Genomic DNA, 19,373 nt, shown 5'->3' on the forward strand with positions numbered 1-19,373 from the left:
CAAATTTTTAAACATGGGAACTATAGTCACAGGCATTATCAAGTCTTTCCTATTCTTACTGGACTTTGTTTATACTTAGGATTCCTAACATGTTATATTTAGGTTATTCATGTACATTCACGTCTGCTATTAGATTGTGAATACTTTTCAGTTTGTTTCACATGCTTATGTATCCCTGCTCCTGGAACAGTACCTGAAATATAGTAAGCCAGCCAAGTGAATGGTGAGTGCCAGTGATTAACAAACCAAGTCCTCAAAGTTATGTGAATCATCTAGCTAGAATAAAATCCATGCTTTAGTCTGACATCTTAGTGTCAAAGGGTTAGAAATGGGAAGTTGTTTCTTTCTGAAAGAAGCCCAGAACTTTGAACTCAGAACTAAGCATGCTGTGGTTACAGGGAATTGCTGTGGCTTTACAAGCCTCTTGGAGATTTAAAGTGTTAACAGTGGTGATTCCAAGGCACTGTGTGGGAGCCAGATATAAATAGCTGAACACAAGTGGGGTAATATGCCACTGCCAAGCTACTGCTGGGGGTGTTTATAAAAAGAAAAGCATTCCCTTCTGAACTCTCACTGTCAACAACATCCCATTCTGAAGACACACTCATCACAGCTGAGAGCAGGGAGTCAGTTTGAGATCTAGAAACATTTGAATCTCCTTCAAAGGCACAAAATCCAGGTAAACATTTTGACTTTATTTACACTCAGATTATAGAGATGAAGAATTACAAGGAAAAGTCTGATCTAGAGCTTGCTTGATACATACTGCCTTATGACAGGTACCTACCTATCCAATGTTATACTCCAGATTTTTTTGAAAGGTAAGTTTAACACAGAAGTGACATTTTGTACTATATTTTAACATCTTTAATTAAAGAAATTGCTTCTGAAGAATGATGGGAACCTAGGGCCAAAATGAGCTATAAAAAGGAAGACTATCCTCCTTAATCTGTTACTTATTCCCATTTTCAGAATCTAGAATATGGTAATTGGTAAGGTAAAATAGAGGTTTCATTTCAGTTTCAGTAATGTTGATTCTAACTTCAAAGCCCACATTCTCCAGCCTGCTGCCTCTGAGAATCCTCCAGATCTTTGTCTGTCCACTAATATTTCTTCCCTTTTCTGGAAACACTTGATATAACATTGCCTGAGGCATCTGTGTGGAAATAAGAGAAGGTAAGATAGGTAAATGAATTTATTACATGTAGGGTTTTTTTTTTTTTTTTTTTTTTTGTTATGTGGAAGGAACCAAGACTGGCCTGCTGTATCCTTTAATTGAATTGCTTAATGGCTCTAGGATGGCTTTAGCTCTTGAGGACCTCTCATCTTCCTGTTTACCCCTTTCAGTATCACAAATACTGGAATGAATATTGGGCATTCAGCCAGTAGAGTTATATAATCTTTTAGAATTGCTGCTTACCCAGTTCTTTCTTACTCTCCTCCCTGCCTTCAGAAAGTTGATGAGACACTTGTTTTTACCTTAGGCTTTTCTTATCATGAATATATGGAGAAGGCGATCACCTCTGATAATCTGCTTTGTACCACTACTTATCTCCTCTATCTACCTTCTTTGAGGTAGAAGAAGAATGGGAGATGTGTATGAATGTGTTCTTGGAGAATTCTTAGAAACTGGGGCCTAGGGTACCCATTGGAGACTGTGGTATTTTAGTTTGTATTATTTCCTGTACATACTGAGATTTAGAGGGACAAGTTTGTCTATCAGCAACTATGGTAGGAGAGAGGACATGTTGGAGGGATAAAGAAACGGACAGATTTAAACTTGAGCACTGAAATTCTCTGAGTTTTTATTTCCTCATCTCTAAAATGAAGGTGTTAGAAAAGTAGATGAAACTTAATGGTTCTTGCAGTCATTAGGAATTTATTGATAACCACTTCCTGACCATCATGATATCCACTCCTATCCAGGATGAAAATATAGTGTCATCCTGCTTTATTCCCCTAAACTCCTGTAATTTCTTTTTAATTTAGAAGAGAAAAATGAAGACAGGACATTTTGAAATAGTCACCATGCTTCTGGCAGCCATGATTCTAATGGACATCTTCCAGGTAATGTTGGGAATGGGAAGTATGGGGTCACTGGAATGGAAACACTTGATATAACATTGCCTGAGGCATCTGTGTGGAAATAAGAGAAGGTAAGATAGGTAAATGAATTTATTACAAGTAGGGTTTTTTTTGGGTCATTTTGCCGATGTGATTTATGTTAACTGTGGGAAGTTGAAAAAATTAAGCAAAAAGAGGAGAATAAAAATCATCCATTATCTCTCCACTCAGAGGCAAAGACTCTTTAAGGTCTTGGTACATATCATCCTTTGGCATTTCTATGTGTATGTGTGTGTGTGTAATTTACAGAACATAGATTGACACTATACATAGTATTTTTTTTTAAACCTTGCTTTTAAGTTAATACTGCGATACATGTCTTTTTATGCCAAAAAATATTCTGAAAATATCTTGTTTTTTTCCCAAAATAAGGTAATGCTATATTGTTTGTTTACATGTGTTTTTTATTGTTGTGTAGTTTATTCTGAAAAGCTTCTTCTAGTGTGTACATATGAACCAAAAATATCAGTTTACCTTTCCATTCATACCCCACTTCCAAAGACACATCAACAATATCAGTGTTCCTTCATGGCACCTAGAAAAACTTGTCTTTCTCTCAAGACAAATGGCTATTTGCAAGACTGCTAAGGTGAGAAAATCCATCTATATATATCTTGTATTTATATACTTTGAGGCAGGGCAATAAAGCCTTTTCAACACAGCAGTCTATTCATTTAAAGTCATCTGACCAGATACTTTCTCCCATGGCTAAGAATCTCATTTGATCCCCATTTTACAGATGAGGATACTGAGATACCAAAATCAAAAAGCTAGGGCTAAGTAGTATCCAGGTCAGTGTTACTACACCAGTGGTACACATCAGAATTATTAGAAATTTTAAAATCTACACGGATGGGGCCATGTTCTGAGTCAGAAGGTCTAGGGTATAGTCCAGGCATTGCTTTAAAGAGGAACTCCGATGACTCAGTTGTGTGACCTCAGTTGCAAAGGATGTCATGCTCCAGGATAGCACTGACAAGAAAGAGATTATATTATTCTTACTCCCAACCATTAACATTTACATATAACCAGATACATATTTCACCTTTATTTATAATCAAAAGGCTACTACACTTTCAGCTGCCTAATTCCCACTTTAATACTTCATGCTGGATGCAGACAAACTAAGATAACACTTTTTCTTCTCTATGTATTACATGGGTTTTTTTAAATCAAATTATATAATTACCCTTTTCTCATATTAAGATTTTTCTCTGATAGAAATTGTATTTATTTGCAGTTAAATCTTTAAGATTGTATAATATATTTTCATTTAAAATATCAGACATCTCTCTTTTTTTAATATTTATTTACTTTTTTTAGTTTTCGGCGGGCACAACATCTTTGTTTGTATGTGGTGCTGAGGATCGAACCCGGGCCGCACGCATGCCAGGCAAGCGCGCTACCGCTTGAGCCACATCCCCAGCCCTCAGACGTATCTCATTTGATTCCCCCAGATGTCAGCCACCACATCATCACTGTTTATACACTGATTTTGAATGCCTTCTTTAAAATGTCTTAAATTATTAAAATTCTATCTATTTTCTAGTTTAATATTTTGATACATTGTCTAGAGAATTATTGTATATTCTATTGTCTGCACATTCTCTTGTGTGTTTTTAAAATTGAGCTAGGTAGGTGTAGTGGCACAGGCCTGTTATCCCAAAGACTCGGGAGGAGGCTGAGGCAAGAGGACCATGAATTCATGGCCAGTCTTGGCAACTTAGCAAGACCTCGTCTCAAAAATGAAAAAATAAAAACAGTTGGGGATGTAGCTCTCTAGTCGTGGTAGAGTGCTCCTGGGGGGTTCAATCCCCAGTATAGCAAAAAAAAAAAAAAAGAGCAATAATTCACATACCTGAAAAATTCACCATTTAAAAGTGAACATTTCACTGATTTTTAGTATATTCACTATGTTGTGCAACCATCACTACCATCTAACTTCATAAATTTCACCCTAAAAAAAACCTGTGAGTAGGCAGCTCTAATTCCTGCCTTCTCCCATTGCCTGGCAACCAGTAATCTACTTTGCATCTGTGGATTCACCTATTCTGGACATTAATCTTAAAAACAATGGTCTTTTGTGTCTTGTTTCTTTAACTTAACAATGTTTTCAAGGCCTATTCAGGTAGTAGCCCGTATTAGTTCCTCATTCTTTTTGTTGCTGAATAATATATCTTTTGTATGGCTATAACACATTTGGTTTATCCATTCATCAGTTGATGGAAATTTGAGTTGTTCCTGTTTTTCTTTTTGTTTTGGGTACCGGGATTGAACTCAGGGGTACTTGGCTACTAAGCCACATCCCGGTCCTGTTTTGAATTTTGTTTAGAGACAGGGTCTCACTGAGTTGCTTAGTGCCTCGCCATTGCTGAGGCTGCCTTTGAACTTGGATTCTCCTCTCTCAGCCTCTCAAGCTGCTGGGGAGTTGCTCCTGTTTTACAGCTATTGTATTATGTTCATGTTCCCGTGAACATTTGTATACATGTTTTTGTGTGAACATAAGTTTTCCTTCTTTTCTCTTTAAACAATTATATAATCACAATCTTTTTTTGATATATTTGAAGAATAATACAAACACTATGTGGTAGCATTACCTAGTAATGTTTACTTACATACATACAGGAAATATGTATGTAAGTGGTATATCAGGGGCTACACTATTTGCTATATGCTAACAAAATTGTGAACATGTTTCAATTCTCTTTGGTATATACCCAGAGTGGAATTGCTGGATCACCTGTGCACCTCTGTGTTTAACTTTTTGAGGTACTACTAAGCCATTTTCCATAGTGACTATAACATATTCTAATCCTACCACAATGTATTATGATTCTGATTTTTCTTTGTCTTTGTGTTACTTGGTATTTTCCTTTTGTTTTTGTTTTATCAAGATAGCAATGGGTGTGGTATCTTGTGGTTTTAGTTTGTACTTTTAAGTTTTCTCTTGCAACATAATTGTAATGCTTTTGTTAATGTTTTATTTAATGTTCTGTAATTTTTTTAACCAGTTTCTCTTCTTGAGCATTTATGTAGATCATTTCCACATATTTGTATTACATTTTTCAGTAATTGAATTTCATCAGTATGAGCTTTTGTTTCAGTGGCTAAATCAGAAAAAAATATATAATCACCTTGTTCACCTAGTCTTTTGTACCTGTTTCTTAGTATCCATTCAGTTGTCCCTGAGTACTAGTGGCATTTGTGAACTTTATCACTGCTCAAGGCACGCACTGTACAGAACACACAATCAGCTGTGGTGTCTAGCCAGAAAGGCTTAACATCTAAAATTAGACATGTGGAGACTGGTTAGAGGCAAAGGGAAAAGACAGGAACATATCGGATCAACTCTGATATGAGGTGAGGAATGTGGGAGGTGGTTTCAGAGTCTGATGTCTTATATTGAAGTCTTGCAGATAAATCAGGCATTGGTGCCCAAACTGCACTCTGGTACATTCTGTGCTGTAGAGGAAAGTGCATTTCTTGACTATGAGACAGCAGTGATTTGATCTCCTGAAGCTCAAATTCCCATGTCAAGACACTGACCTACAAACCCAGGAGTGTGAAGCACTGGGTTTGATCCTCAGCACCACATAAAAATAAAAAAATAAAAATAAAAAAGGAATTGTGTCCATCTACAACTAAAAGATATTTTTTAAAAAAGAAACCCCAACATTTAGTGACCAGGTAGAATAAAAAGAAATATCCCCTCAGAGCTGAATGGGTGGAGGAATGTTGGTTGGAAAAGTTGAGATGTAGAGGGAAATGAACTAGAGATGGCAAGGATAGATATTTCTGTCAAGAAGTTTGATTGTGAGGGAGAAAAGAGATAGTAGGATCAAGTTTTGGGTTAGACTTTTTTTTAAAAAAAATTGTTTCTCTCTCTCTCTCTCATCTCTCTCTCTCACACACACCCACACACATACTGTTATGATTTGTTCACATGAAGCTTCTAACTTAACAGCTCTTCACTATATTCTATTCTCTTTATATATATAAAGTCTCCAACTGAAATCCTTAAGCAGATGTAGGCTGCCATGTACCACACAACTGTGGAGTAGTAGAAAAAGAAACTGTAGAAACCCATAAATAGTATTCCTGGGCAGACTTTCTCATCTTACTTTTGATCCATAAGTCAGTGTATAGGGTTCTTATTTAGTTCACCTGAATATTTAGCCAGGTTTTATACTGAGTGGTTGGGAATTAAAGATAAATCAATACAGATTCTGCTCTTGAGAAACTTGCAGTATAATGCATGATTCCTATCCTGAAATAATAATAATCAATAATTATAGTTAGTTGAAAACTTGATATGTGAGCTAAGGGCTTTATCCTTTTTTAATGAAAAATTGAACTCAGAAATGTCAAGTTACTTTCCCATATGTAGTTAGTACCTGGTTAGTAATGGAAATTAAATTTGAACTCAGAGCTGACTGGCTTTAAATTAATGTTATACCACCCTGCTTCTTACAGTATGTGAGCATATGTGTCGTTTAGATGATGCACTAGGCCTTTTCCAATATATGCTACAGAAATATAGTTCAAAATAGCTCAAGAAATAAGAGACTTTATTAACTTTTATGACTGGTATAAAGCATGGTCTTCTGGTTCAGCTAGATTAAGGGCCTCAAATATGTTTTATGAGCCTTATCTTTCTCTTTCCCTCTCAGTTCTTTAAGTCTTTATTACTTTACTTTCAGAAATGATTCTTTATTAAACTAAAAGGATAATTATTAGAAATTATTAGAAATCCACAACCAATATTATCTTTAGGGCCTATGATTTTAGAGGAAGAAAGATCTGTTTCTTCCTTTGGGAATGTTCTATTTGCTAGGCCTTGATTGCTTGCTTATATTTTGGGCTGGAAGTGCAAAATCAGTCCTGTCTATGCCATATGGACAAGAGACAGGCTATGCCCAAAGACAAGGAGGTAATAGTTACCGTTATACTTACCTATCATGTACAGTATTTTGCATGTGATATTTTAGACTCTCTCAACAATCTTGTTTGAGGAAATGTAGCTAAGGATTTTGTTCCAAGCCAGGACTGCCCACCTCCCCCAAGTTCTTCAGTTTCCTCTGCATCACAGTATGCAGGTAAATGAGTTACAGGCTTAGTCCTGTTCTCAGCCATTTATATTTATTCTTTCATATAGCTCTCATCTATTTATATGTATTCTTTCACATAAATATGTCATAATTAAAGCCTAGCATAATGGCACACTCCTGTCATCTCAGCAATTAGGGAGCCCAAGGCAGGTTCAAAGCCAACCTGGACCATACAGCAAGACTCCATTTCAAAATAATAAAAAGGAGTGGGGATTCAATTTAGTAGTTGAGCACCCATGGGTTCAATCCCCAGGGAAAAAAAGTCATAGCTGGGAAAAAAAACATCAATAGCAATGGAATATGCTTTATGCATAAAAATCATATCACAGTTGGTTGTAAGTAAGGAAAGAATCTTGTCATGGTATGTGAGGCCGGGTATAGTAATGTAAGACAAAGTGATAAATAAATATCTAAATATCTCATTTCAAGAGTATTAATTTCCTTTTCCTTTGAAGGTGAAGGCTGAAATGTTGGACATGGCTGATAATACATTTGATGATGAATACCTGAAATGTATTGACAGGATGGAAACAAAATATGTTCCCCAACTGCTCACAGAGGAAAAATCAACCCATCAGCTCTTACAGACTGTGTGGGAAAATGCAAAAGCCAAATGGGAAGCCCAGAAAGCTCAGCTCTTTCTTCCTTTGAATTTTAAGGATAACCATGGAATAGCCCTGACAGCGTATGTTTCTGAATATCAACAGCAAACTCCTTTTTACCATCTCTTCAATGAAGCTGTGAAGATGGCCGGGAAATCTCGAAAAGCTTATATCTATGACTTCCAGTTCAAAGCTTTTCATTTTTACCTGACAAGAGCCCTGCAGTTGCTGAGAAGACCTTGTGAGGAAAGTTACAAAAATGTGGTGTATAGAATAAGCCAGGACACTTCATTTACATTTGGAGAGCTAAACCAAGCCAGGCTTAGCAATTTCACAATGGCATACTCAGCCAAACCTCAAACAGTTGATGAGCAACAAATTGTGTTAACCATCCACACATGCTTTGGAATTGCTGTTGAAAAGTTTTTTGATAAAGAAAATGAAAAAATTACTTTAATACCTCTGAGTGAGGTTTTCCAGGTTTCACGGGAAGGGGATAGCAATAATCTTATCCTTCAAAGCACAAACAAGACCTGCAGCCATTATGAGTGTGCGTTTCTAGGTGGTAAGTGTCTCTCTTAACTCTGCTTGTCTGGGAGGAATGGGGTGGGATTCTTAGGCCCAGGGAGAGAAGTGTTAGAAAGGAGAAATGACATTGGCAGTTTCCAGTCTAGCTTGTTTTGTACTGTTTCTTTATCCATAGTTTAATTTTATCAAAATAATACATTTACAGTATTATTAAAAGTTAAAAAACAGAATAGTATAATAAGAGTAGTTATCAGCCAGAGCAGCTCTGCTCTGCAGGGTCATTTAACAGTGGTCAGAATACAACTGAGGAAGACGTGAGGGACTAATACTGACACCTGACGGATAGAGGTCAGGGACACTGAAATAATGCAAGGACAGCCCCCCACAACAGAGAATTAACTGACCTAAAATATAGGGTAGTGCTATTGTCAAGAACCCCTAGTGTACCATTAAACCTACTTTACAATGAAAAATAGCAATCCCCGCCCTACCTATCCACTTACTCCTCAGTGGCATTTATTTTTAATTATTGTAGCTATTTTTTCAAGTACTTATTGTCATGTATCTAAAGAAATAGCATGCTTCAACATGTTATTTCTTCATTTAAAAAATTTTAGACACTGTCTATTAAATTCCTGCTAAAAAGCATGAGCACTTAGCCCTCATGTACAATGTTTTAGTTAAGAATTCTTTATTGCTTTTAGCTCCAATAGAAAACCTGGCTGATAGTATTTGTTTAATAAGTCTCAAGTCAGCCTGTCTAGTGCAGTGGCTCATCTACATCATCAGTTACTCAGGCCCTTTCTGTCTGTCTGTTCACCATCCTTGGTGAATGGATTCGTGTTTGCACTTTAACTGTTACAGCTGTATGCATTGATCTATGTCCAAGACAGAAAGGGAAGGGGGTTAACAGCCAAATCTACCTATTTAATTAGGAAAGTAAAAACTTTTCCAGAAACCTTAGTAGATTTCTGATTACAGATGATTTACTAGAACTATTTTTTCAATCATAGCTGGAAGACATGCTTGGAAATGGAAAAATTAGCTTTACTGGCTTCTGTAGTGTAGGGAGACAAGAAAGAAGGGAATTAGAAATGGCTGTTATGTCACTAAACCCAAAGCATTTGATAACTACCACCCTTCTCTCCACCATGTGTGCATTTTGCCATTCTTGTTCTCCCCGTGTAGCAAAGACCAGTCGTAGCTGAATCAGAGTTGTTTCTTCAGTGCTTAAGGGTTATTTTATGATTTTTGTTTGTTTAGGGTTTTTTCCCACTTGTTTAGTTTTTTTAATATCTCATCACTAATTCATCTCCAAATTATTTGACAGAAATAGAAATCTCTTAATACAGTCAGATAATCTGTCAATTTTATTCTTCCTCCTCTTCCTCCTCCTTATGCTTGTCTTCCTCCTCCTTGCCCTCCTCTTCCTCCTCCTCCTTGTTCTTCTGCTTCTTGTACTCCCCTTCTTCTCTTCCTTCTTCTCCTCTGCCTTCTCCTTCCCTTCTCTTCCTCTTTGTCCTCCTCCTCCTTTCCCCGTCTTCTGCTTTTCCTTCTCTTCTTCCCCTTCCTTCTCTTTTTCTCCACCTCCTTCCCTTCTCTTTCCTCCTCTTCCTGCATTTCCCCAACATCCTGCTCTATAATATGCTTTTTAGGTTTGCTGAATGTCCTGGACCCTCTCCTATGAGAGACTCCTTATTTCTTGCATTTGCAGTTCTTCCTTGAATCACTTCTTTGTTTAGTGGTGTGGGACTGGGGGATTCTCCAGTTTTCTAATAAATTATACACTGAGGTAAATTTTCTAAGACTGTGTGTCTGAAAGATCTACTTTTTTGCTTGAGTGGTAGTTTTTGTAAATTTGTATTTCTGTTTTAGAGATTATTTTCCTTGGAAACTTGAAGATGTTCCTCCAATGACATCTAAATCTGTAACTTCTGTTAAAAAAAGTTGAAAGCTACTCTACTAAAACTTTGGATGAGTCTTTTTTTTTTTTTTTAAATATCTTTATCTATTTTTATGTGGTGCTGAGGATCAAACCTAGTGCCTCACACACTGAGCTATAGCCCTAGCCCCTGTTTTGATTTTTTTTTGTGGTGCTGAATACAAACAAGAGCATCATACGTACTAATCAAACACTCTCTTTCTGGGCTATAAAACCCCTTCCTGAAACCTATTTTTTAATCTGAAAGGTTTAATGTGTTTTCTTTATTCCTAAAATTCTGAAACTTTATGGTATTGTGCCTTGATGTATATGATTAAAGGGTCAATAAAAACCCTTTCTTCTGTGAAAGTGGCCTTCTGTTGATCTTCTCACACAACAGGTGGAATCACAACCTATGGGAAATAAATTTCTAACTTGACAAAGTTCATGTGAGCTGGGAGGATTGTGAATGAACTATAAATACCCGCAGGGAGGCCACTGTTTGGGGCCTTCCTGAATGTGGTGCAGCACACCCATGTGTTCTCCTTGTTGAATGCCAGAAGGCAAACAGGACCTGTATCAATCCTGTAGAAGATTGGCAGGTTCAAGGATACTGTCTTCTTATGTGGTATGAGGTTACTAAACTACAGAGGTTCCTGCACCTCCCTGTGTAATCTTTCCTTGTGACTAACTGTAATCTTGGGGGATTAAAGAATATTCCCAGACTATGAAGACTTGCACTGAAGGGTCATACTTAATGCTCACCTGCTGCTAAATAGCATATGTTCCTTGCCTTGCATTTCTTTTTTTTTTTTTTTTTGGCAAAACTCAGTAAACTGGTGAGGATTAGGCCTTTTGGGGTCTTGTAAGTGTGACTCTCTAGCTGAATCAAAAACTATTGCTGCTGTGTCAAGCATTGTGATTGAGTACTACAAAGGTCTTAGAAGTGGGTTAGACCTTTAGATCTTGCCTCATTGTGCCCAAGGTACTGTAAATTAAAAAGGCTGGGTAGGGTGAGACATGCCTGAGTTAGGAGCTGATAGGATTGGATGGCAGAAGGTTTGTGGCTCTTGAGGTACCAAGGTTGCAAAATTGAAGGAAGTTTTCACTTTTAGGGCCATATACTTAAACTACTTGCACTTGCATGATTCTGAAAGGGAGTGCCTCCTTAAATTTTATACTCTAGGCCTCTCATTTGTCTTATTGTACTCCTGTATTTGAGTTGCATCTGAATAAGACTATTTTTCTTGAGGGGATAGATGAAGGGTGCCGTGAGTAAATTTGTGTTGAAAGAAAGTGTTCATTCTCATCAACAACTATACATGTGGACCTGACCAAAAACCAAGCTAACTAGAATCAACTGAGAATTAATCAAAGTAAATTAAAGGCATATATCTTTTTCCCAGTTTTTCTTATATCACAGGAGTTTAAAATTGACCATGGTTTGGTTATATATTTCTACCCCCTTTATCCGTGGGAAATATGTTTCAAGGCCCCCAGAGAATGCCTGAAACTGCAGAAAATAACAAACCCTATATTTTCCTATACATATATACTTGTGATAAAGTTTCATTTATAAATTATGCACAGCAAGAGAGCAACAGTAACAACTAATAAAATAGAATAATTATAACAGTATACTGTTTAGAAGCTATGAATGCTGTCTCTTTTTTGAAAGAATTAAGACAGATTTTTCTGCAGTTGACCACTGATAACTGAAAGTGAAATCACTGAGAAACTGCTTTACAATGAAAATTAACAGCCACAAATATACATATAGCAATTGTGTCTATTTTATTCTGCTGTCCTTCCTATCTCCCCTTTCCCTCCCCTCCCCTCACTTCTCTCTACCCAATCTAATGTGACACACTTCTTTTTTTCCCCTCACATCATCATACATGTAATCTGTATAACAATGAGGATATCCTCCATCTTCCATGCAATTCCCCTTCTCCCCTTTCCCTCCCACCTCTCATCCCTATCTAGAGGTAATTTTCTTCTCATGCTCTTCCTCCCTACCCCATTTGAATCATTTGGCATTTTGGGGGGGGGCGGATTGGCTAACTTCATTTAGCATAATCTGCTCTAATGCCATCTATTTCCCTGCAAATGCCATGATCTTGTTATTTTTAGTGCTGAGTAATATTCCATTGTGTATAAATGCCACATTTTTTTTTTTTTATCCATTCATCCATTGAAGGACATCTAGATTGGCTCCTCAATCTAGCTATTGGGAATTGTGCTGCTGTAAACATTGATGTGGCTGTGTCCCTATAGTATGCAGTCCGAGAAGAGGAATAGCTGGGTCAAATGGTGGTTCCATTCTCAGTTTTCCAAGGAATCTCCATACTGCTTTCCAAATTGGCTGCACCAATTTGCAGTCCCACCAGCAATGTATGAGTGTACCCTTTCCCCCCCCACCCCACCCCCATCCTTGCCAGCACTTGTTGTTGTTTGACTTCATAATGGCTGCCATTCTTACTGGAGTGAAATGGTATCTTAGAGTAGTTTTAATTTGCATTTCTCTGATTGCTAGATTCAAATGTATGATATGTCAAGATCACTGTACTGACATGTGTAACTAATTAAAACAAATAATAATTTTTAAAAACACAGTTTTAATAAAACTCTAAAACTCTTTAAAAAAAAAAAAAAAAGGAAAATTAACGAGTACTACACCACCAAGTGTGTTAAACTTTACCAGCATATCACAGCCAGGAACATAGTTGAAGTACTTTTGGTGTTCTTTTAAAATTTGTTCTAATTAGTTATACATGATAGTAGAATGCATTTTGACACATTGTACACAAATGAAGTACTTCTACTTTTGGTGTTCTCATGCACTTAAGACAAATGTTATTTGTGGGTCCCTGGCTACAAGCCAGATTTGTACTAATCCCTAGTTGATGGGTTATGTTGGGCAATGACTCCATGTTTGTGATGGGAATTGTGATATAGTAAAAGAGGTAGAGCTAACTGGTTTGATTCTGAATGAGCCAGGGCTTAAGACCTACATTGGAAAATGCATTATGAGTTGTGAAGATGTGGGGAGGGGAACAAGGATTAGGCAGAAGATGCACAGCAAATTAATATTCAGACTAGCCACAGAAGGAGGCCTTTGTGGATACTTATATGTATCATGTGTTTGGGGAGCTCTAAGCCACTGTATTTGAGTGTGTTGATTGAAATTGAGAGGAGTTATGGTATTTAATCCTAGATTGGAGTTCTTTGCTGCCATCTAGAGATAACTATGAGAATGAAGTCCAAAAACTCCCTATGGCTAACTAACTCAAGCTTGATTTAAAAACAGAAACAAGCTGTTTGCAACAATCTGACTAGGGATTTTAAAAGCTCAAGTCAGGAGGATACATTCAGAATCTTGTTCCACTGACAGGATTTACCTATGACTCTAGATAAAAAGAGACAATATTTCTAAAAGGATTTTTAAAAAGTTACAACACTAGGGGCTAGGGAATATATCTTGGTAGGTCCTGGGTTCAATCCCAAGCATTAAAAAAAAAAAAAAAATTACAGCACTAAATTTAATGTACTAAACACAGACCTATTTTCCTACAAAACTTGATAAAAGTAGAATATCAGCAGTGTAATCAGGCTACTTTCCTTATTGTTAAAAATTACACAATTGGAAAATTACATCTGGATTGGGAGAACAGTGGATAAATTATTCATACCTAGAGGAAAGCAATAGCTTTTGGATTCCCTACAATGCAAACATAACAGGTTTATCAGGAGAAAGATTTGTAGAGCATTATTATCCCCTGAAGGGTTGGCATAGATGATATGGTATTTTGGTCAGTGTTTCTGTAATGAGGAGCAACCTTGGTATAATGATTTATAAATTTACAGAGCCTTGGGATTAGAGAATATCAGTGTTCCCCAGTTGGGAAAGTGGCCTCATTAGAAAGAATATGCCTCTGGACTTCAATGGCTGTTTTAGCATATTTTATTGAGCTTACTGAGGCCTGTCAAGCCAGCTCTCTGTTAAGACATCTAAAGGGGGAAAGAAAATGAGTCCATGGGGCTATCCAACTTATTTCTTATAAATTCACCTGCAGCTCCTGAGAGCTTAATAAATGTGTGTATCTCTATTGGTTCTGATTGATACCCATTAGCATTTCTTGGAATGGCAAAATTTCTGTGCTGTTGTCTAAGAATGTCTGGGGTTGGAATATCAATCCATGTAGCTAAAACAAATAAGAAAGGACATATCCAATACCATAGAGTAAGTGACATATCCATTCACCACTATGAGTCAGTGCTTAGAAGAATTTGGAAGACTGCTCACCAACAACTCTTTCAGACTCTCATCCACCAGATTTCATTTATCACTGTTGAATCAGTCAAGGTTCAACCATAGATACAGAATCAGAAGGAACTATTTATTTAGAAATGTATTGCCAAAAGAATTGGCTTACACTTTTAAGAAACCAGCAAGTCAATTCTAAAAATCCACAAGGCAGGGTGGGGCGAAGGACAGTCTGGAAGCAACTCAAGCATGAGCTTATGCTGCTGTTCACAGGCAGAGTTTCTTCTTTTGGAAAGCCTCTTCTCTCAAAGCCTTTCAGGTGTGATTGAACCAGGCCTGCACAGTAATTTGGGTGATCTACCTTACTCCAAATTAACCAGCTGTGGACTTTAGACATATCTATAAAACACATTCATTATGACAACAGGATTAGTGTTTTATTGAATAACTGAGGACTAACTGTATCCTAGACAAGTTGATATAGAAAACAGACCCTAAGCCTATATTAGTCATCCTCTGATTGAATGCCAAATTACTCCAAAACTTAGTGGCTTAAAACAACATTTATTATCTTACAGTTGCTGTGGGTCAGGAATCCAGGCATACTTAGGTGGACACTACAATCATCTTAAGATTGACTGGAAAGGATTTGTTTTTTAGCTTACTCACATGGCTGTTTGCAGGGTGCAATCCTTCATGAGTTCAACCAAGACCTCAGTTCCTCATGAGTAGTTGGCTGGAGGTCTTCCTTAGTTCCTAGTTGCATAAATCTTGTCATAGAGCATCTCACAACAAGGCAACTTGCTTCATCAGATGAGCAAGAGAGTACCAACAAGTTACACTTCTACAACCTAACCATGGAAGTGTCAGATCATCACTTCTGCTGCATTCTGTTTGCTAGAAACAAGTTACTAGGTTCAGCCCACACTCAAGGGAAGAGGATTACAAAGGAGTGTGAATACCAAGAGACAGGATCATTGATAGCTATGTCAGAAGCTGCCTGCTTAATCCCAGTCCAGTCCATTACAGTCTTGTCACCTCCTCTTGGGGAAAATCCAGTTTGGTTGTCCTTTTCCCATGATGGTGAATTCTGTGTTGACCTCTGAGAACAAGAGAAAATTAGCCACTGGAATCAAAGTCAGCCTCTAATTTCATAAACTAGTGTTTTTATCAGATTAATATGATCTGTACTTTGCTGAGGTTACAGGAAATATATTCTTTTACTGTAGTAAAAGCCAGTTTTATATCCACCAAAATACTGAGGTCAGAGCAAGCATACCTACATAAGTATATTCTTCTTTCACTTCCTTTCTTTCTTCAACTCCAGATTCCTTGGTGCTTGGGAACTCAACCAAGGTAAATTAGGATGGCTATTTACAGCTTATAAGTATCTGAAGATAGTCAGACCAGACAGCCCTGGAGAAATCTCATTGGGAAGACTGGTAGAATTTTTCATTTGAAGTCCTAGTCCTTATAAATGATTTTCTTACTGTGGTAGATTTGCTTATAGATTCATAAGCTGAAATAGAGACGATGGTCACATACACCTCATCTGCTTTGTCAGTTCCCAGATGGTTTCTTTAGATGCTATCACTCATGTTTATATATGTGAGTAAAATAAGATTGAAATCACAAGTTATATTTTCTGCATTGGAAACACCATATAGAGACACTGGAGTATGAATTTATCTTTAATAATCCGGTTCTGAGTGACCCAGTAGCCTGACCATTACAGTTAAGGTACTAGTGTTGTCACATGAGCCAATATAAGTGTGTTTCACTTTCAAGGTATTGTATCCCTTCCAGGATGCCTTTTTGAGGTTCACCTCATCCCACAGAGCATCCAAGGCAAAGACCAATTTACATCACTATAACAGATGAATGCAACATTCCACTGGATTTGCCCAACCCGGGGCAGGCTGTTTTATCAGTGAACTATGTTGTCTTTTCATGTATCAAGTCTTGTAAGCAAGGCACCCATTGAGTCAGTAGTTTGGGTAAAGTCATAGATAAGTCTAGTGCAGTGTTTAATGCAGGGGTTCTCAAACTTTTTCAGTTCATGATGCTTAGTCATAATTTTTTTCCATGTCCCTAGGTTAAAACAAATACACAAAAGTTCTGTTTATTAAGTAAATACAAATAACTCAGTAAGTATATCCTAATATTTTAGTAATTGTTATAAAAAATGCTACACTTACTTTTTCAATAAAGTGTGATTATTTCATTCTTTACCACACTTAACTTGCTGATGGGAGGTATGTGCCTGTTAGACACTGCACACAGCTTCTCAGATCTTGGAATCAGATTAAATACTATCTTATTTCATGTTCCACATTGCTTTCCACATATACTTGACTTTTATCACAATTGCTTAAGACCCAGCTTTGCGAATATATGATGACATCAAACAGAATGTAACATGATAGGTATACATTTAACATATAACTGAAACTAGTAGTTCTAGTAGCTAGTAGTTCACTCAGTGTCCAGACAGATAACAAGTGTGACTGTGTTTCTTTTGAAGCATTGAAGTATCCTTTGGTAGCATTCGGAGTATCAAACATTTTAAAACTCATGCTAGGCAAGCACTCTACCACTGAGCCACAATCCCAGCCCTGTTACATTACTTTCTGACCATAAATATTAGTTGGTACTTTCTAGAATTTCATTCAAGTACTATCATATTCTTTTTTGCATAGCCTCTTTCATTCTGCATAATAATAATTTTGAGATTATTCATATTGCTGCATATATCAATAGTTCCTTACATTCTATTATAGAATACTGGATACAACACAATATATTTGTGTACTCTCAATTGTTGAAGAAAAGTTAGATTGTTTCTAATTTGGGGCTATTACAAATAAATCACCTGTTAACTTTATAAGTCTTTGTATGGATATATACATACATTACCATTCGATAAATATCTAGGAGTATGTTGGCTAAACTATATGGTAGGTATTTGTATAGTTTTGAAAGAAGCTGCCAAAGTATTTTTCCAAAGTAGTTTTACATCCTTACCAGGACTAAATAAGAGTTCCAATTCTACCACATTCTTGCTAACACTTAGTATGCTATGTTATTTTCATTTTTATAGTTCTAAAAAGATATGTTTTTTCATTTGCATGTTCCTAATGAGTAGTAATGTTGAACATCCTTTCATGTATGTATTTGCCATTTATATATATATATATATTTAGTTAAGCATCTGTTCTAATATTTTGCCTGTTTTTAATGGGGTGGCTTGTTTTCTTACTGTCTCTTGAGTTTTTTATATATTAAAGATAGAAGATTTGTGTGATTGTGGTTTTCATCGAATTTTGGGAAGTTTTGGCCATTGTTTCTTTAAATATTTTTCACTCCTCTTTTGTTTTTCGTGTATGGGCAAGCGTGTGTGTGTGTGTGTGTGTGTGTGTGAGTGTGTTGTTGTTGTTGTTGCTGCTGAGGATAAAATCAAGGGCTGAGTGCATGCTGAGCACTCATTCTACCTCCAAGCCACACCCCAGCCTATTCTCCCCTTTCTTTAAGTGATTTATTTACTTATTATTTATTTATTTAAAGTGAGCTTCTTGAAGTCCTTCCATAATTCAGTCTCTATTGTTTTTCAGTTTTTTCCTCTTTCATTTTAGATATTTTCTATTTTTATGTATGTGTACATGTATTCTGTTGCTTCTGTAAAAAAATTACAAATTTAGTGGTTTAAAACATCAAAGCTTTATTATCTTAGATATGTATTATATATAAGATATATTACAAATATTCATTATGTAAATTATGTATTTATTTAATATTTATGTAACATTAATTCTGTTATTAATGTCTGTTATATTGTTTTATATATATCTATATATGATTGTTATTTATTCTGCATTTCTGCAGTCTGACATGGATCTAACTGAGCTAAAATTAAGGTGTTGGTAAAACTGCATTCCTTTCTAGAATCTTGGGCAAGAATGTTTCCTTGCCTTACTTAGCTTCTGACAGCTACTTGCCATTCCTAAATTTGTGGCCCTTCTTCTTCCATCTTCAGAACCACAAACAGTATGTTGAGCCCTCTTCACATTGCCTCTCTCTGATGCTCTCTTCTTCCTCTCATACTTTTAAGGATTTTTGTGTTTACACTAAGCTCACCTGGATAATGCAGGGTAGTTGTCCTCTCTGAAGTTCAGCTAATTCGCAGGATTATTTACACTACAATCTTAACTCTGTTTTGCCCAATAAAAGATACAGACTTATCTGAAATTGAATTCCAGAAAAGTTAGATGTTTTGTCAAGTTATATAGTATTCAGTGGCTGTTCTAAGAACACATTTGCATCCCACAAAATTATGGGTCTATAGGCTAAGAATTGACAGACTAAATTATCAATAGCCACCGATCAATTAAAATTTTTAATCTTTCAATTAAAAGCTTTAATCTTTCTGTTTCAGGACTGAAAACTGAAAGTTGTGTCGAGAACTTAGGTAAGATATACTTTCAAGTGTTCTCTCTAATGGAATTTTGTCAGTGTTGTTTCTCACAAGTATGAGTCAAATCCTTCCCACCAGGGTGCTCCTGTTCTGTCAACCATCATTTTCTCAGGTGGTGAGCTCCACCTTTACTGTAACTCCCCATCCCAGCTCCATTCTTGCTTTTTTTAAAAATATTTATTTTGGACACAATATCTTTATTTATGTGGTGCTGAGGCTTGAACCCAGGGCCTTGCATGTGCTAGGCAAGTGTTCTACCGCTAAGCCACAACCCCTGCGCCCCCCCCTCCATTCTTGCTTTTGCTATTCTCTCAAACACTGCCTTGCCCTCAGGCAAACAGGGAACAAGCCA

The 19,373-nt window shown here is 36.7% G+C and overlaps 1 protein-coding gene across 5 annotated transcripts in view; it reads left to right on the forward strand.

The window, feature by feature from the left end:
• Positions 1-548: 548 nt before the first annotated feature.
• Positions 549-19,373, forward strand: part of Art3 (ADP-ribosyltransferase 3 (inactive)) — a 28,583-nt gene continuing 9,758 nt past the window's right edge. For 4 of the 5 annotated variants that reach the window (XM_076864981.1, XM_076864983.1, XM_076864984.1 and 1 more), the window contains exons 1-4: positions 549-679; positions 1,990-2,067; positions 7,688-8,399; positions 18,983-19,015. In XM_076864981.1, coding sequence (XP_076721096.1) covers positions 1,999-2,067; positions 7,688-8,399; positions 18,983-19,015 — 814 coding nt within the window. In that variant the 5' untranslated portion in view covers positions 549-679; positions 1,990-1,998. Of the gene's footprint in view, positions 680-703; positions 822-1,989; positions 2,068-7,687; positions 8,400-18,982; positions 19,016-19,373 lie in introns of those variants that run through there. The other variant, XM_076864982.1, reaches the window with a different exon arrangement.

Source organism: Callospermophilus lateralis, chromosome 8 (genome assembly GCF_048772815.1).
Source record: "Callospermophilus lateralis isolate mCalLat2 chromosome 8, mCalLat2.hap1, whole genome shotgun sequence".
In the NCBI taxonomy this organism is placed as follows: domain Eukaryota; kingdom Metazoa; phylum Chordata; class Mammalia; order Rodentia; family Sciuridae; genus Callospermophilus; species Callospermophilus lateralis.